The sequence below is a fragment of the Megalopta genalis genome, unplaced genomic scaffold (genome assembly GCF_051020955.1).
Source record: "Megalopta genalis isolate 19385.01 unplaced genomic scaffold, iyMegGena1_principal scaffold0023, whole genome shotgun sequence".
Lineage (NCBI taxonomy): Eukaryota > Metazoa > Arthropoda > Insecta > Hymenoptera > Halictidae > Megalopta > Megalopta genalis.
The window spans coordinates 1924014-1944694 of record NW_027476093.1 but is presented as its reverse complement, the minus strand read 5'-3'; the positions used below and the strand labels follow the sequence as shown (position 1 = coordinate 1944694).

The window sequence follows — 20681 nt, the reverse complement described above, 5'->3', positions numbered from 1 at the left end:
AGTCCAAACCATTTTGAAGGATGTTTTGTGTCTCAAACGCGTCAAGTCTCGATTGGTGCCATGTCATACTGCATTGGTTCTTCGCGACTTTTTTGCCAAAAACTCGACTCATATCGTTCCGCAACCACCGTATTCGCCTGATTTGGCTCCGTGCGACTTCTGGTTATTCAGCAAACTCAAAAAGACGATGCGGGGACGCCGTTTTGACACGATTGAGGAGATAAAAACCGAATCGAAGAAGGTCTTGAAGGCTATACCGGAAAAAGACTATTCCGACTGTTTCGAGGACTGGAAAAAGCGTCGGAAACAGTGCGTTTTATCGGACGGGGATTACTTTGAAGGGGATGAAATTGATTTGGAAGAATAAATAAAGAATTTACATTTTATAAACAAATTCACCTTACTTTTTGATCACAGTAGTATAATCTGGTATTACCAATTTTTCTTTAGGTGGAGGCGTCAAGGAAATATGAAGGTCAGTTCTGTTTTTTTAAATGGAACAGTAAGTTTTTTTACTTACATTCTGATAGAGTGTTTCGTGGCGAATACAATGAACTATTACGAAGGTCATTCAAGGTCACCCAAAGTGACACAGAAAAGCAAAGCTAAAATACAGTAAAATGGCAAATAATCACACAAATTTGTTTATAAATCTAATGAAAAAATAATGTCATCTATTTACTTGCGTGCAATTTTTATCGTCATAATGTAAAAGCTAAGATCAAGTCCAATGCAACGACCACAACACTATGACCATATGACATTTAGTACGAAAAGTCCAGAAATATTTACGACATTTCTAATCCTCCGCTGAAATGTATAAATCTCTGAATTTTTCTTTAAATTATTTTCTAAAACAGATAATTTAAAATTACCAATAATGTTTGAGGATACAGACAAGCGTACAATGTGATTGAATGTTTGTTTATCTTTTGTGACCCGTGTCACGTAATACACACACGTGATACACAAGTTAGTTTGGGTGACCTTGAATGACCTTCATAATAGTTCATTGTATTCGCCTCGAAACGCTCTATCAGAATGTAAATAAAGAAACTTACTGTTCCATTTTAAAAAACAGAATTGACCTTCATATCTCCTTGACGCCTCCAGGTACAGAAAAATTGGTAATACCAGATTATATATATATGAGCCCCTCGATACCAAGTAAGTTTGTTCTAATGCATTTTCTCCTATCTTCAAAAACAAGCGAGCTATTCAGGTGACCTGTTTAAAATGCCCCACCCTGTATATACTTTCTCGCCAACCCCCGAATAAAAAGGCTCGCGCAACATTGCGCGTCTTCGACGACTTCGAACCAGCCAGCTTTGATTTTCCCCGCTGAAGAAGGACGTCGTCGTTTCGAAAAGCGGAAGCAATCGACCTCGATGAATACGATCTGGAAGTGGACTGGTTAGGACGATCGGGAGACCGCGAGCGATCACGTCGATCACAATGACTGACGGCCGCCTATTAATTTATTTCCATAATCTTTGACCGTTCCAGATCGCTTGGCGGTTCGGTTAATCTGTATCGATCAGCTCGGAGTGGTTCCGGTGTTTAGAATCGGCCTAATGGGTTTCCTGAGACGTGCCATCTGCGGAGCTCATTACTATGGGATGCGACCGCAAACCAATCAACCCCCGATGCCTGTCCGACACGACGCGATGCCCACCCCTCGCCGGGTCTCGTGGCGGCCGTAAGACGTTGTCGCGTGCTCGGGTCATAGATTAGACGCTGGCAATCGGTCCGCAACGAGCGTCCACTATGTCATAGCGCGATAATAAGAACGAATTGTCGTGCGCTTTGTCGCGCGGCGCGTGCATCGGTAGCCGGCATCCGGAATAGGCAGCCGATGGAAGTTTGCACTTCGACCGGAACCGTCGAAATTTGCATACGACCGGAGCCTGTAATTTCGGTTTGCAGCAATCGACAGCGTTTCGTTCGCATTGTCATGCAATTTGCATTCTTTTGTTAAGGTTCTGATTTTGTTTTTCTTCGGCTTCGGGTCTGTAAAGGTGTTGTTTGTTTATCGGGAGTTTTACTGTTTGAAAGCTTGACGTAACCTTGACGTGAGAAAGTAAAAATGCGATCTTGAAATAGTTCCACTTCGTTTTGCTTCGCGTAAAAGTCGCGATATTTCGCGAAGGTTTAGAGCACGTTCTTTACGAGTCCCACACACAAAAAACAGCTGTTTTATATATTGGTTTATAAAAGTAACGATAAGACGTTTATTCTGATTTTTAACGGGCGTTATTGTAACATTTGTCGTAATTGAATAAATCAATAATAAATTGAATAAATAACTCATAAATTAAATAAATAAATAATAAATTGAATAAATAAATAATAAATTGAGTAAATAACTCATAAATTGAATAAATAAATAATAAATTGAATAAATAACTCATAAATTGAGTAAATAAATAATAAATTGAATAAATAACTCATAAATTGAATAAATAAATAATAAATTGAATAAATAACTCATAAATTGAATAAATAAATAATAAATTGAATAAATAACTCATAAATTGAATAAATAACTCATAAATTGAATAACTAAATAATAAATTCGATAAATAACTCATAAATTGAATAACTAAATAATAAATTGAATAAATAACTCATAAATCCATCTTTATGGTACGAATAATCGTAAACGAAAAGGTTAGAGACCCGCCATTTTGACGGTTTCCGGAAATCTATTGTTAACGAAGATTGCACAAATCCTTTTAATACTGATACTAATAGCCTTTTAATACTGATTGCATTGATTTAATTTACAAGGTAGAATATTGCACGATTCCAAATTAACTGCACAAGACTTACCTTTGCATTTTATGCGCGGTGATGTGCGATCCGTTTCCTGAATTCCGTCTTATCCGTCGGAGATTCGTTCTTAATCGTGTATACATATTTCATTTTAGCGTTCAATACGTTACGTTTCATTTAATTTTAACCGTTGTTACTCACCTCTGCATTTTTATCGAATGCGTTATGATGCACTCGCCCATCGGCTATCAAAGGTAAATGATCTATTCGATTTTTATTTCTTATCTCGCGAAGCAAGTTTCTTCGCACCGATATTGTTTTAGATGAGTATACCGATAACAATTCAATGCTATCTTTATCCAATTAGTAGACTTATCGCGGCGTAATAGATTGACTTGATTTACTGAATGTCTTCTTTTAAATATCGCAGTCTCGGTGTCCTTTCTTTTGCATTAAATTCACTGTAATTTATGTCTAAATCGTCGTCATGCGATTAATTAAATATTGTAAAGTAATAAGTAAATAATAATAATAATTCAATATTAACTTTTCTAAGACTGCTTTTGGGAAACTTGTGCAAACTGCGACTGCTGCGATCCATTTAAAAGATAATTAATTTTAATTTTAATTAATTTAAAGCTGCGATTCATTTAAAAAATACTACGGCGAGATGTAAACTTTAAGCGATAATGGGTCCAATGTGTTCAAACAGGTTTCATGGATTCCTCGTCTATAAATATGAGCCATTCGTTTGTTGGTTCACGAAATAAAAAATAGAGGAAAATTCCCTTTAAAATATGAAGTCAAATAAATATTATAGTAAGTAAATATATATACTATTTCACGAGCGCGATGACAGTCTAATGAAACGTGCTACGATATAGGCACGTGTATAATAATCAATTCTCTAATGTTCATGTATAATAATAATAAATTGTCTAATATATATATATATATTTATTATTATATTATTATGATATTACAATTTATTATTATACATGTATAATACGCAATTTATTATATATATATTATATTATATATATTATACACGTATATAATAATAAATTGCGTATTATACACGTATAATAATAAATTGTCCAATATACATGTATAATAATAATAAAACGTCTACTATACATGTACAACAACAAATTGTCTGCTATACACGTACACTAATAAATCGTCCATTATTACTTAAAAAGGTCTCCGTTACTCAATGTTTATTCAAACACAAAAGTCCAATCATAAATCGAATGCTCCGACATTAATATCTAAAGAAAACTCGGATTAAACGAATCATCGACGCGCGTTACGTTATATTACGTACGTAATCACGTACGTACTTAGGACGAATAGGGATCGTTGGAAAGGCGTGCAGGGGAAACAGAAGAATCGAAACTGCGCTCGAAGAATCACCCGAACGTTCATTATACTTTCGGCGTGTTCCACATTTATTCAATAAAAAAAATCAAGTACAATTATGGTACGGCGACACATAATGACACCGCCGCAATCGACGTTGCATAACGTTACGATATATCCGATAACTATATAAAAGTGAAAAAATCTGTACAATGAAAGACATGTGGGTAGCGAGAGATGCCCCCGTCCCTTTTACGAATTCCCGATGGTCGACGCGACGCCTCGCGCCAGAGCGTCGTCTTTGATCGCGAGCCCCAACGAAAGAACACAGAGAGAGAAATAGAGACACATATATATAGATACATACAGGTTGTCCCGAAAATGTCTCGCAATCCGGAAACGGGAGGTTGCTGAGTTGATTTGAAGCAACTTTTTCCTTCGCGAAAATTTTCTCCGAGGCTTCGTTTATGAGTTATCAACGAAAAACACTGGACCAATAAGAGGCGAGCTCGGCTGGCGCGCGGCGGCCGTCTCGCGCCGAACAATCTCGCCTCTGATTGGTCACTGTTTTTCGTCGATAACTCGTAAACGAAGCCGCGGATTGCATTTTCGCTACGGACAAAGTTGTTACAAATCACCTCAGGAATCTCCTACTTTCAGATCGCGAGACATTTTTGGGGCGCCCTGTGTATTCGTATACGAACAGTCTGCGAACGGAGGAGAGAGAAGAAAAAGGGGCGAGCGAGAGAAAAGAATAAAATGGCGATTGGGAAATGACGCGACGACGATCTCGAGGCGTCGCGTCGACCGGCGTTCGGGCAGCGGACGCGAGAACAATTCGTAAAAGTAGTCGACCATGGGGGAGTGATAATAATTACAGAACGTTAAGATTACATAATAATAATTAATAATAATAATAATAATAATCATTAATAACTAATAATAATGATAATATTAATAATTATAATCAGATAATAATTCAATTGTATAATAGATAATAGATAATAATACACGATCTCGTAGCACTTAGAATGATGCTCAAATAAAATTAATAACATAAAAAAAATGTCATAAACTAAAATCAAAAGGTAATCAATAACGTATGTTTTCTCGTAGTGACTTAAAGTAACACAGCATCGTATGATCGGTCACCACGCGTTTCGCGCGTCGCTCGTCGACCCCCGTTTTCGCCGATCTTCTGTCGCTGTGACGCGACGATCGTGTGGAAATCGATCGCGGGAAAAATCGATCGAGGGAGGAACAGATTCCCGTCGAACGGTGGAACAAGCGACACGCGGACCCGCAGCCGTGCGTTTCGTTCGGAAGTAAAGAACCTCGGCGGAAACTCGAAGGAAGGAAAGCGAAGGTGTCGGGGAGAGAAGCACGAAAGAAGAGGCGCGAATTGGCCGGAGAACGATATCGAAAGGATTTCCGTGTTTCCTGTTCGAGAGAGAGAGAGAGAGAGAGAGAAAGGTCTTCCTATTCTTTCTCCTCGAAACTGTTCGGATATCGGCGTCAAGATTGATCGAAACGGCGCCGAGAATTCGCGAATGAGAGCCGAAAGAAGAGGAAGATGCGGTTTCCTTGCGCTTCGAAGTGCGAAGAAACGGAGAAGCGGAACGAGAATGAGAACGAAATCGAAATGCAGGTGAACAGGGAAGAGAGAGAGATGAACGAAGTATAATACGAGAAAACAGAAAAAGAGAGAAAAACGAAAGGACTTCCTATTCTTTCTCCTCGAAACTGCTCGGATATCGGCGCCGAGATTAATCGAAACGGCGCCGAGAATTCGCGAATGAGAGCCGAAAGAAGAGGAAGATGCGGCTTCCTTGCACTTCGAAGTGCGAGGAAACAGAGAAGCGAATCGAGAATGAGAGCGAAATCGAAATGCAGGTGTACAGGGAAGAGAGAGATGAACGAAGTGTAATACGAAAAAAAAGGAAAAACATATACGTTGTACACGGGAAGAAGAGGAAACGAAAAGAGAGAGAAGAAAAACTGAAAGAAAAGAAGAAGAAGAAAAATAAATTAACGGTACCGCGTAATTCTCGCTTAAAATCTGATCCTAAGGAGGGGCTCTGTTACATAAAAAATACAGATATACGCTTGTGTAAATAACATATCACGTGACCGCCGTAAAATCTTCCGTCCAATCACACTCTCTCTCTCTCTCTCTCTCGCATCATCGGAACTGTCGTCGAAATAGCGAACAACGCGGCGAAATGAAAACAAAAAAAGAAAAACAAAAAAGGAAAGAGAGAAAGAAGACCTCGCTCGCGCGCGCGCGCACGCGCGTTACAAGTAGAAAAATCGTTTAAGCACCTCAAGCGTTGTGCAACGGCTCGCATATCTATCCCGTTCCCTCCACGTTTATTTGGTCGCTTCTTTGGATTGGTCGGCTGGACGAAATTCTCGTTTCAAAAAAAAATATATATATATGTATATATATAGATCCTATACACGCATTTGTTGCTCGTTCGATCCGCGCTGCTGGGCAACGCCTCTCCTCCAGGTTTTCTTTTCCTCTTTTTCTCTTTTTCATCTTTTTAAGCATAACACCGCGACAGGCTGTGCAACGTACATGTACATATTTCTCTCTGTGTCTTCTTTTCGTTCGCTGTTTTCTCCCTCTCTCTCTCTCTATTTTTCATCCGTGTTTCTTTCTGCGTCGCGTCGCCGATTCCGCGTTTTCGCTTTCGCTCGCCTCCCCTCTCTCTCTTTCTCTCTCTCTCTCTCTCTCTCTCTCCGAGCAGAAAAAAAAGCGGAAGGAAAAATAAGCGCGAACAAAGTTTACATTTCGTCTTTTCTCTTTTTCGTTTTCAACTTCTTCTTCGTCCTTCTTCTTCTTCTTCGTTTCTTCGTATTTCGCCACGAAAGTCCAGACTCTATCACAAGGTGGCTTTTGCGAGCTTTACAAACGGCTTGAGAGACATCGCATCTTCCCCCCCTCTTCCCCCTTTACTATGCTCTTTGTTCTGTTTTTCGTTCGTTTATCGTTCGGTTTGTTCTTCACTTTTCGCTATAATCGAATCGAACTGTTCTTTCCTCCCTTTGTTTCGTTTCGCGAGATTTCCACACTGTCTGCACACGCACACAATCTTTCTCTCTCTCTCTCTCTCTTTCTCTCGCTTTCTATCTATCCTAGCTATCTCTATTTCTCTCTTTCTCTCTCTCATTCTCTTTCTCTCTCTCTCTCTCTCGCATCAATTAATCGTTACGAACAGATCGCGGCGGTCTATATGGTCCACGGGACATTTGGCTACAGGTAACGTTACTTTTTTTTTTACTTTATATACGTTTTTTTCTTGCTTTTCCTCGTTTTCTTTTTTTTTGTTTCTTCAGCGGCTTAATATGCAAGTTTTTACGGACTACGAACATCGTGTCTTACTTTTGTTTAAGTGGAGCACATCAAAGACGGTTACACACAGTCAAATATTAACAGATTGATGCGGTCTCTCGTCGGTGACTCTCTCTCTCTCTCTCTCTCTCTCTCTCTCTCTCTCTCTCTCTCTCTCTCTTTCTCTCGTCGCGATCGCGTCGCGTATTCGTGAAAGAACTAGCAGGAAATACTGTTGAAAGAAATATGCGCGAGAAGCGCTGCGAGACGAACGCATTGAACGCCGATTTCCGAGAAAGGAAACGCGGTCCGAGAATTTCTATTTTTTTTGGTGTCTTTGAAAAATGTCGAATTCTGTATTCGTGTTAGTTTATTAACGTGAAAAATAGTGAAATTTAACCCTTCGCCCTCGAGAGTATTTTAACCGGGAAGATGAAGACATTCGTCTCAGATTACGGTATTTCCATTTGGTGTAATTGTTTTTTATTTGATACACAGAAAATTGAAAATTGAATTGTTTATATAGAAGACCTTTATTATTTGACAATTTATCGAATACAGATAAATTTAACTCTTTGCACTCGAAACGATTTTAATTGAAAAATTAAAATAATATTTCTGACTTATAGCATTTTCATTTTATAGGACAAAGTGCACTGTACGCACGTGAAATTGAATCCTGTGACTCGTGCAACGGTTACACTATTGACAATTTTTCAAATTTAAGCTTTCATGATATTAAAATTATTTTGGAACGTGATATAAGATTTTTTTAGCGGTGTCTCGGGGTCGCCACTCGAGTAGCAAAGGGTTAATAATGCGACAAATTCTTTTGAAAATAGTGCAGCAATTTCTAGCGTCGCCTCAGAGTCGCCACTCGAGTAGCAAAGAGTTAATTCGCGCGCGAGCTCTCGGCGTTCAACGAGTAGATGAAAATGCGTCGACGGTTTTATCATTCGTTTTCTCCGTTTTATTCTCGTTACATTTCGAACACAAGGTACACAATAAATAGTAAAATCGAAGGACGGCCGAAACAATATATAATATATAATATATAATATATATGTATATATAATATCGGAGCGACGACGGAGTCACGACGAGAGATCGAAAACGGAATGTCGAAGCGGAACGCGACGCGGTCCGCGAACGTCGGCTCGCGGCGCGACGCGGTCCGCTCGAACGAACGAGATTCTCGTGGCTTTTTGCAACCGGTTGGCACCTAGAATACAGTGGCTGGGGCGACGGACAAAAAACGTCGCTCTGTCTCTTATAAAAAAAATCGTTACTCTAGACGCACGACCAGCAGTACACATTCAGATTAAAAAAACGCGCGAAACACATTCGACAGAATTTTTCCTCCTTCGCATTCATTTCCTTCTCCCCCCCCCCCCTCTCTCTCTCTCTCTCTCTCGTTTCTTTTATTTCTCTATGGCAAAACTTAAGACAGTCTGAGCAAATAAAACCTCTCCCTATAATTTTTATTATTTTATATTTAGTCATTTATTCATTCATTTATTTAGTCATTTATTTATTTATTTATTCGTTTAATCCTTAATTTCCTTAGTTATTCCTCTGCCGGTAGATCATACGCATTGTTTATACGTCAATTATACGTCGACGTTAACATTCATGTGTCGTGTGATGCGTGTACAATGCGTGTACAATGTGTGTGTGTGTGTGTGTGTGTGTGTGTGTGTGTGTGTGTGTGTGTACGATGTGTCGAATAGGCCTGTGAATGTACGTGTATGTATGTGTATGTATGTGTCTGTGTGTGATGTGTTTCGCTTTCTATGCGATTACGTTTCGCTCCGTCCTTTCCATTTTCGTTCGTTAAATACACATACGTTTCTCTTCATATATATATACAGGGTGTCCCAAAAATATCTCGCAATCCGAAAGTGGCGGGTTCCTCGAGTCATTCGAAGCAACTTTTTCCTTTACAAAAATGTTCTCCGAGGCACCGTTGACGAGTTCTTAACGAAAAACAGTGACCAATGAGAGGCGAGCTCGGCTGGCGCGAGGCGACCGAGCCTATGAGCGGAACTGGGCTTCGCGCGCTGGTTGGCTGGGCCGCCTCGCGTCAGCCGTACTCGATTCTAATTGGTCACTGGAACCGAGGAACTCGCCATTTCCGGATTGCGAGACATATTTTGGGGCACCATGTATACTGTTATTTGAACCGGGGCCACAGTCGAGGTCAGACCCCCCGAAATCGGGGCCAGCCGCCCGGTTTAAATACTGTCGGAAAGATCGCGAAGATTCATCGTCTACGGTGTCTGGCTACATTTAAATTGATTCGGTAGAAAAAGTCTTACTGGGTGGGTAAAAAAACGTATAAAAAATAATGCAGTCGAGCCCGACGTCGCATCGCTCGTAGCCGCGGCACGTGTGTCATCTATGTACGATACTTCGCGGCCGGGAAAATCATCTTAACTACGCACTTTGCTTTTTTCTTCGTTTTTATTTTTTCTTTATTTCTTTCGTTCCTTCAAGAAGAACGCCGCGCGATTCCGGATTCTGGCACGCGGATGCCGGACGCGGAACGGTTCCGTCCGTTCGTCGCGAACGTGGAAAATGGAAATGAACGAATGGCATGGACGTATGCGACCTTGAAGAGCGTCGAATCAGTTCGATACAGCTGTATGGGGAAACGGAAGAGAAGAAGAATCCTCGAGAGAGATGAAACAACAGATGAAAGCGACGCGGTCGATGCCGGAAGAAAGCACGACAGCGAAACAAATGCGAGGGGGAGGGGGGCAAAAATGCATTTGCAAACAAATGCAATATAAAAAAAAATCTCAGTGGTTGCTCCGATAAAGACTAGTCGATCAACTCTTCAGGGTGGTGGGAGGGATGGGCTCGCGATTAACGACAACGAAATAATGATAATAATAAAAATAAAAATAAAAATAATCAAAATAATAATAGAATAATAATAATATTATTATTATTATTATTAATAATAAAACCTCTGACGCCGTGCTCAAGCGGATCGTTCCGTCGGGAACGCGGCTTCTTTACATCCGCTTCGAGCACCGAGCTTCGCTTTCCCTTTTCTTCGACGTTCGAATCACACTTTCCTCCTCGAGAAAGGGGACACAAAAATACCCAGAGAAAAAATAAAATAAAATAAAATAAAAAAGAAAACTAGAACGAAGAAAAATAAGATCGGGGGTGCGATCGCGCGCGAGCGAGCGAGCGCGCGCCAATGTCGTCTGTTTCTCGGGCTGAACGAGTTCAAGGGCGGCGGGAGCGAAAAAACGAGAAGGAGCAAGAGAAAGAAGAAGAAGAAGAGACGCTGGAGGAAGGCAGGAAGGTGGAATAGAAAAGAAAAAAGTGAGGAAGGAACGAGGAGAAGAGAGAAACAGAGGTCATTGATCGAGCAACTCTTGCCGAACGCGCGCACCTCTCCGGGAGATCATTCGAAAGTTTCGTTACAATGTACTTAAATGTATGATTACGAGCTAAATGGTTCGTTTTCTTGGGTCGGGGGGAGGGGTGGTGGGGCTGGAAAACAATGAGAAGTCCGGGAGGAAGGATTGGGCCTCGAAACGAGACGAGACGATACGAAAAACAATAATATCGAGAGATTCAGTACGCTCGATTCCGCGGTATTTCTCTCTCTCTCTCTCTCTCTCTCTCTCTCTCTCTCTCTCTCTCTCTCTCTCTTACTCTCTGGGTGGAAGGGTCGTCGGGGAAAGGGACAGTTTTTTTGGAAGGGATACTGGGGATACGTTACAATATCCAATACGATTATTCGTTACGATAATCAGATATTTCATTAATAATTACGAGATCACAGTGACGCTTTGACGCGCGGGGATCTCGGACGGGCGGGCTGCTTTCTGTTCGTTATCCGCGATCCTACGTTGGATCCCGCGATCCTTGGACATCTTATTAGGCCGTTGCAGAATCTCCGTCGAATCTGAGCACCCGGTACCCAGAAGTAATTAACGGGAGACGAGTGGCTGGGTGAAATTTACCACGGAATATAACCGAGAAAATTTGAGGAATCTGTGTTCGAGCTTTTAAAAGAGGCCTAATCAAAATGTTAAGGTATATTGTTAATATTGTTTCCATCTTAAAACACCGTACTTTAATATAGAAATAATATCGTTTGAGTAGAAAGTATTTGAAAGTCGTGGTTTTCAATATCTCGAACTTCGAATTTTCGTTGCAATGTCAATTCTATATTTAACTTTTCTATTTAATTTTTATTTAATTTTTCTTACTTCTGTCGCAAATACAGTGATGTCTCTCTAATTGACGCTCGGATTATTTATAAAAATGGACAATTTAGAAAGAGAAGATACGAATTGTAGTTACAAATTGTCAACAACTATAAAAACGAGCTGCAAGGCTCGACTAATCGTGTATCTCCTCTTCCGAAATTCTCCATTTCTGCGAGCGTCAGTTAGGGAGGCAATCCGAGCGTCAGTTAGGGAGACAACGTCAAATTTCGGAACAACGTCAAATTGCAAACACTGTCGACGAATAAATCGATCGATTTAAGTTCTGCTTAACTTGATTAAAAAATCAATCGGGTAAATCGATTTACTGTAAATCGAGATGACGACGACAAGAAATCGTGCAACGTCCTAATATTTTCCCGGCTCTCTCAACGAAGCAGCAGAATCGTTGCCGACACTTTCGACAGCTTCTGCCCCGAATCCTACGGTAGTTCGATACAAAATACGTTCTATCTTTTGCGTTTCGCGAATGTTCGTCTCGTTTGACTGTCTTTTTTAGTAGCCCTCGGTCTAACGGCGACGCGAGCCACTGGGCGCCTCGAACGGAATGAGAAATTACAAAAACAACAAAAAAGAAAAAAAACACGCGCACAGCCTGCCCCCCACGATCCGCATTGTCACAGTTACAGCTTTTTCTTTCACGTGTCAGCCTGTCACAGAGCTGCCGTACTCCGATCTTCGTCAAATCTCATCGATGGAAATAGTCAATCGTCTCCAAGAGAAACCTCCTCGAGAAACATTTATACGTCTGTTATACTAAAAAAACAAAAAAAACTCACTTTATATCCACAGGCTCGCCCTTTCGAGATAATCACGACTACCATCGTTAATAATTTCATATCTCGCGGTACACCTCGAAATAGCATTTCGATATATATATATATATATATCATATATAATATATCCAAATATACCACTTTAAAATATATATATATATATATATTTTTATATATATAAGTGTTTTCCATTATATATATATTTTTTATTCATGTTTATCTCATATAATTAATACGTTTTCAAATATGGCTGACTACTACGCTAAAAAATGCTCCTACCGATGCTTTTAACGTTCTCTAAAGCGTGGTAGAGAAGAAAAAATGAGAAAAAAATGGATAAACGGAGGGGACTGCGGACGTTAAAAATAATAAAAAAAAAGAAAATAATAAGAACACGAAAACAAAAAAGGGTCCGGCAGGGCGGAGGGCGGGGCGGGGGGGAATATAGAAACCGTAAAGATTATGGTACGGCTCCGCGAACAACAAGCGATTATGTACAATGCGTTTTTTCTCAAATGATCACGGTATTATTTTGTTGACCGTAAATTTATCGTCCGCGTTTTCCTTTCATTATTATTCCGCGGTGTCTTTGTCATATTTTTCATCGTAGCTTCCACCTTCGTTCGTTCCGCTTGTTTCGCATTTCCGTTCGAACTCGCTACACAGGACAATGTACACGGTTGGGGTGGGTGGGGGGGGGGGGCGAAAAAATTTGTTCGTGCTTTGTGTCGGTGCTCTATTTTTGTTCCGCGTGTGTATAGTATCTTCGTCCTTTTGTTGACTCGTTTGTATACTTTGTCTCGCGCGCACACACTGAGAGAGACGAGAACGAGAGAAAGAGAGAGAGATCGAGAATGTCGAGATCGAGAGATCAAGAATGATCTAGCCGCGTTTCGCGCGCCGCGGGGAAACAGGAAATATTTTTTCTCTCTCTCTATTTCTCTCTATCATTCTCTCTCTTCCTCACTCTTTCTCAACGGGAGAAAGAGAGAGATCGAGAATGTCAAGATCGAGAGATCGAGAATATCAAGATCGAGAGATCAAGAATGATCTAGCCGCGTTTCGCGCGCTGCGGGGAAACAGGATATATCTTTTCTCTCGCTCTATTTCTCTCTATCTTTCTTTCTCTCTCTCTCTCTCTCTCTCTCTCTCTCTCTCTCTATCTATCTATCTTTCTCTCGCTCACTCTCTCTCTCTCTCTCTCTCTCTCTCTCTCTCTCTCTCTCTCTCATCTAACAAACTTATCTCTCCTCGTTCCTTTGGTCGGAATGCTATTTTTAATAATATTTAACTTCCGCGCGGGTCAGCCCTAAGTCCGGCCGGCTCCGTGCCGCGCCGTTTAATGGCAATTACTATCTTATTACATCACAATTGTACGACGATCCTGCTCGCTCTCGTGCGTTACCCCCTCCAACGGGTAACCAGAGAGAAGAGAAGAAAACATGATCGAAACCATAGTAGAGATTCTACGAATGCGACGAATGTCGGAGACAAGTTGCTGCTGAACGAAGCCGCGCTGTAAGAAAATCTTCTGTCGAACGAGGAGCTGCCGGAGAACTCGACAGAACTCGGGGGGGGGGGGGGGACGCGCGAAACGACCGACAATTTCGACTTGAAAAGGAATTCTTTCGAATTTGGAAAATATCGGAAACAATTTTTCGCCGGGCTGAAATTGTCCGAAGTTTCCTCGGAACCTTGCGAAATATGTCTCCCTTACTGACGCTCAGATTGTCCACGAAAATGGACAATCTTGAAAGAGGAGCCTTGTTTTTATAATTATCGATCGTCGACGATTATGAAAACATGCTGCAAAGCCGGAATAATCGTATCTCCTGTTCCTAAATTGTCTATTTTTCTGCGCAATCTAAGCGTCAGTTAGGGAGACAATCTGAGCGTCAATTAGAGAGACATCGCTGTACGACCGAAATACGATCGAAATACGATCGAGATACGATTAAAATTTGCGATTCACGCTCTCTCCTTTTAGACTACCCTAATCTCGACTCCTTGAATTTCTTTTCTTTTTCTTCGGGGGCGGATCGTTGAATGGCTCGCGGAAATTTCGATCGCCGGAACGAATTTCATAGGAATAAATGGCTCGGCCGCAGAACTTGTGCTCCCCAGAAATACCGTATCTGATTTCTGAAAGGTATCTAGAAGAAAAGAACAAATAGCCTAACCGGTTACTATGATCGTTACGAGAGAACATCGAAGAATCTAGTCGGCATCGCACGGAATCGTGTTCGCGTGTCGTTCGAATCGACGAAACGATTCGTAATCTTTCCCCCCCTTTTTTCTGCATTCGCTTCGTTACGGCTGTCACCTGTGCAACAATGTCATCGAGAAACAATGTTCCTACACCCCGTTCGTCTTTTCTTTTTTTATTATTCTCCCTCGTGTTCGTCGGAGACTAAAAAAAACGGTACCCTAAGCACATCCTACGGGATTATCGTTCCTCGCGGACGAGGACGCGCACACAGCTACAGTGTTATTGACTTTCCGAAAACGAATCGGTGTTGCCTCTCTCTTCCGAGAGCTTTCTTCCTTTGCTTTCTTCCGAAAGCGATTCGAACAGAGCCTCGAGCGAGTTGCTCTCGCGCGGGGCGAATAGCTCTCGTGCGATTCGCGGCTCTATATAAAGAGACGAAATGGCAGGTAATGTATTCGCGTCGGAAGAAGACGCGTTTGTGTCTCGCTAGACGATAGACAAATATATATATCTATATATATATATGCGTTCCTCTCTCTCTTTACCTATAAATAAATACTATACTTTCTACATACTGGAATACTTCGTCAGAGTAGGTCGCGGGAAATCTTATCTTTAATGGTGGAAAGAGAATCGGACGAACAAACAAAAAGGTAGTAAAAAAGAAATAATAATAATAATAATAATAATAATAATAGTAGTAGTAGTAATAATAATAATAGCGATCGTAGTAAAAAAAAAGAAGAAGAAGAAGAGAGAAGTTACGAATAGATTAAAAAAGTAATAATAATGATGATAATAATAATAGTTGTAATAATAATAATAATAATAATAAAACACAAAGAAGTCTTTACTCGGGAGTACAGAGACAGATTAGAGTGACAAATAGACACGGTCCGCGGGAATAACACACTATCGCATCGACAGCCTTGTGATGATTTTGGTTTGATCCCGTCGAGCCCGCCGGTCGTGCCCCGACAGGGATGATATCGTTAACTATCCTTTATTTAATAAAAAAAAGAAAAAAAGAAAAAGAAATTCCTCTTCTTCGAGCACGCTCGCGGAACGAAGGAACGTCGCGCGCGTTCGGCGCGTCGAAAAGATTCGTCGGCGTCGAGAAAACAACGAGAGACCTAGAATACGCTAATTAACGCGCGCGCGTCCGGTTTATCGGACACGTTTATTAATTAGAGACCCGCAAGGATCGACGAATAACAAAAAAAAGAAAAAAGGAAGAAAAAACACAAAGAAACCGGGAAGAAAAGTAGATATGACGGTGGTGGTGGCGAACGTTGCTGACGGCGACGACCGATAATAATAATAATATCGGCGAACGATGGAGGAAAAGAAAGAAAAGAGAAGAAAGAAAGAAAGAAAGAAAAACACAACGAAAAGCGATTTTGTCAAACGGATCGAACGAAACAGACGGCGACGATCGAAGAAAAAATGAAGACCGATGGAAATGAAGATCGACGAAAGAAGCAGCGCCGGAGAAGAAACCGTGCGAAAAATTCGAGAAGAACAAACGTCGAGGTTAAATTGGTGGTCTCGGAGGAAGAAACGAAGGATAGAGAGCTCTCTTTAAATAGAGAGAGAGAGAGAGATTGGCACGCTGGAGAGAAAAGGGCTCTGGCGTAGGGCCCCGGGGTTCCGGCGTGCCGTAAAAAAAAAAAAGAAAAAAGGAAAAGAAAAAAGAAAAAGAAAAAAGGCGTCCGTCGTGGACGAGGGCGCCACTAAGAGCTAAGCTACCGGAGATCATTCGAAAACTGTCCACGGGAGTCGCAGCTAGCCAATTAAGATGCTGCGATCCTCGGTCTATCGATTATCTACTTTAATTATAAACGTCGACTTATCGCTGAATTTTATTATTTTAGTGTAAATCCTCTATACAAATTACAAATATGCTGCTCCCATCTCGCGTGATCGCGTCCCTCGCGTCCCAAAACCTGCTCGAAATATGTCTCGGAACAATCATCGGCGTCGTTTCAGCTTTTTGGAATACACCGAGGGAGGAGAGAGAGAGAGAGAGAGAGCGAGAGAGAGAGAGAGAATGATGATCGTCTCTCCTCCCTCCAGAGATACTTTCTATATATACAGACGACGTTCGACCGTCGCCACAAACGTCCAACACGATCCCGGATCGTCGAGCCGACGGACGTCGATCAAACGCTTGACGGACGGACGGATGGACGGACGGAATTGAAGCCGTCCCTCCGATCCGGAAAACGTCCGCGCGGAAAAAAGAAAAACGAATATACAAATACACACATACACACACGAATAATACATGTACCGGTTCTAAACCGGATTGAGAGAACAGAATGATTATCGAAAATCTTTTCGCGGTCCCGCGAAAGCTTTCTCGATCCTAAACAAAATTCGCCCGCCGCGTTTTGTCACGGCGACTGTTCCGTCGCCTAAAGAAAAGAGGCCCTCGCTCGACGACCGTCGAGTCCGTTCCAACGGACGACGTGGCGACGATTGTCAAATATCATATCCCAGATAGAGTTCTGTCCTGCCCGGCGTCGGCTGGGCAACCGCGTTTATCTACAAGCAACGTCGATATACTTCCTACCGACGGGAACGGGACGCGCGTGCTTCCGAAGGGGTGTTTTCCTCCTTTTTTTTCGTTCGCGAACAAGAAGAAAAAGAAAGTGATCGATCCAGCGGAAAGAGAGAGAGACGGAAACAAAGGAGAAGCGACGACACACACACACACACACAAAATAAACACCCCCGCGTCGAGTCCCGTTCCCGTAATCACACTACTACTTTATTTAATTCTCTTTATTTTATATCCGTAATGAGATCATCATTTGATTATTGGGTTAAGTCCTCTTTGGATCTCGTCCTTAGCTCCCCCCCGTCACCCCCTCCTCTAGAACCGCGTCGCGAATCGCTCGCCAACAGTCGCGAGTCTCTCGCGCGTTCTGTTCTTCGCGCCTGGCTCGGGCCCAAAAAGGCCTCGCCTCACCCCCCCCCCCTCTCTTACCTTGAACCGCGAGACTGGAAGGCGAACGATCGAGGCACGGTCGAACAAAACACACACACAGTCTTGCTCGATCCGCCGCGCGGCGATCGAGACTGCACCTGGAACGCTCGAAGCCGTTTGCGGATCCGTCCGCGACAACCTTGACGTAATCTTGACGACCGTGCGGGATCGTCGAATCGACGGATCTGGATGGAACTGTGGTAGATATATATATACCTGTCGGAGCGCGTCGGCGAGGATCGCGCGGCTCCTCGATCGCCGATCGAGCCAGAGCTGCGCGGACCGGCGCGATCGCTTTCGATCGTCGCACTGCTAAATATAGGAAACATCAAATGGTAATTCTGGCAACCCTGGCTCCGCGATCGAACGATGAAGTTCCCGTTCTCGCCGGCTTCGCTCGAATTCTGCGCGTTCTTCGGATCCTTCGTCTCTTTCTATCGAACGAAGAACGATCGAAGAGCCGGGAGAACGGTTTTCAAGTGCAATCTCGATCGCGACAAATTAATACACACATACATAGAAAATACGTAATCGTAATGCAGATCGTGTTGATCGTGTCGCGGGTAGGACGTCGTCCTACGGGGACCGTCCGGGCGGGGCCCACCGTTCCGGCCCCCGACTCGCTGGCAGACGTTCGCCGCAGCGCCGCTGGACGCTGCACGGACGCCCCCACGTTCCCTCTGCAATTCTTCTAGCCGTGGCATCTTGGATCTCGGAAGAACTTCCAGTAGCGTCGCAACCCTGAAGAGGGATCACCGACGGGCTGGAAGGACCAGATGCCGGTTCGCCGGCCGGCAGAGCGTACACGAGGCTCTCCCTGGTGCCGTTCCAAGCGTCGACGATCATCCTTCGAGTTCTGGCATCGCCCTCGTCGCCGGCGGCGACGACACGACGGGATCGTAACATCTATCGGAGACGGGAGACCAGCCTCCATCCGAGGTACAGGGCCACCGTCGTCCACAGGGTTTCCCGCAACGGCGCCGGGATCAGCAACGACAGAAGGCTGTCCGTCGAGCCGGCGTTGCTCGCCGCCGGGTTGCTGCCCACGAAACCGGGGCTCAGCGTCGGCAGTCTTGACTTCTCGATCTCGGCGGCCTGCAACATGGAACAGGGCAGATCGTTTGTTAGTATATGCTGGTTATTGTTATACTATACTATTATATATTGTACTATACTATATACTATGCTATACTATATTATATATTGTACTATATGTTATATTGGGTTGGCAACTAAGTAATTGCCGATTTCAGTTATAGATGTCTCTCACTCCCATTTTTATGATATCCGTGAATGTTATATTATAAAATTATTATTATTATTATTATTATTATCATTATGTTATTTTTTATTATACGCGAATGTTAGCAACTGGACAAATTGAATGCAGCGGTCGAGGAAAAGCGAGCAGAATTGGTCAATCGTAAAAGTGTCATTTTCCAGCAGGACAATGCTAGGCCGCACACGTCTTTGTCCACTCGGCAAAAATTGATGGGCATTGGTTGGGAATTGATGTTACACCCACCATATAGCTCTGATCTCGCGCCATCGGATTACCACTTGTTTCGATCCCTGGACAACTCCCTTCGTGGTAAAACTTTTAATGATGATGACGCTGTAAAATCTCACTTAACTCAGTTTTTGGCCGAAAAGGATCAGACTTTCTACGAGCGTGGAATTTTCAAGTTGTCAGAGAGATGGCAAAAGGTCATCGAACAAAATGGAAAATACATTCATTCCAAGTAAAAAAGAATTTTTTATTTCATTAAACAAATCGGCAGTTGTCAACCCAATACTATACAGTATGTCACAAAAATGCCTCGCAATCCGAAAGTGGCGGGTTCCTCGGGTCATTCGAAGCAACTTTTTCCTTTACAAAAATTTTCTCCGAGGCACCGTTAATGAGTTATTAACGAAAAACAGTGACCAATGAGAGGCGAGCTCGGCCGCCGCGCTAGGCAGTCTTGCGCCAGCCAAGCTCGCCTCCCATTGGTCGCTGTTGTTTCGTTAATAACTCGTAAACGAAGTCTTGTAGAACATTTTCGCAAAGGAAAAAGTTGCTTCGTATCAGCTCAGGAACCCGGAAGTACCTTAATTTCGGGACATCCTGTATAGCTTCGGGATCGATCTCGATTCAAGATCTCGGGCCGATTAATGTTTCAACGTGGCTTCGTTCAATCCTCCTCGAGGAATTAATAATTCCTCGGCGAAGCTGCTCGGACCGTCGAACAATCGTGCTCGTTGGCGGTATATCGATGGTCTTCGTCGAGCCGGTTTCGATCCTTAATGACTAATTGGATAATGAATCGCTCGGTGAAGCTGTAACGGAGACCTTTTGCAGGGGGGGGGGTGACCGGGGGAGACGGGGTCGATTTTACTCGAGAGCTCGCGAACCATGAGGATCCGTGGAATTCTTCAAAGTAGAAATTAATTGACAATTAACCGGTATTAATGCGTCGCCGTCGGATTTGTGTTTCGCGCTGGCGGAACGAGTCCCCGGAGACTAAAGGCGGCGTACTTTAATCGCGTCGTGTTCCAACCCTCGAGAGAGAGAGAGAGAGAGAGAGAGAGAGAAAAAGAGAGAGAGAGAGAGAGAGAGAGAGAGGGCGTATCGTCTGCTCGTGTAAACTCGAAGGGATAAGGGAACTCGATAAAAAAAGATCGTGATGCTTTCTCCGCGCCGGGCCCCGGAGGCTTAGCCGCAAGGAGTGTCGAATCGACGGTAATTCCGTCCAATTAGAACACTCCCAATTAGGAGCGAAGGCTTCTTCTTTCTACGTTCTCGGATCCCTCCCCGGGATCCTGAGGCTCTTCCCTCGCTGGCAGCACGACGATTTTGCCTTCGAGATATCGCGAACGAGATACGAAACACTTTAATTCACTCCGCTGAGAAGGCTCGCCTCTCATTGGTCAGTGTTTTTGGTTAATAACTCGTAAACGAAGCCTCGGAGAACATTTTTGTAAAGGAAAAAGTTGC

The 20681-nt window shown here is 42.9% G+C and overlaps 1 protein-coding gene across 1 annotated transcript in view; it reads right to left on the bottom strand.

Annotated features, from left to right (window-relative positions):
• Positions 1–4174: 4174 nt before the first annotated feature.
• Positions 4175–20681, bottom strand: part of LOC117217809 (uncharacterized) — a 57924-nt gene continuing 41417 nt past the window's right edge. The window contains exon 3 of the mRNA XM_033465650.2: positions 4175–18799. Within this exon, the coding sequence (XP_033321541.2) occupies positions 18611–18799 (189 nt within the window). The 3' untranslated portion in view covers positions 4175–18610. The remainder of the gene's footprint in view (positions 18800–20681) is intronic.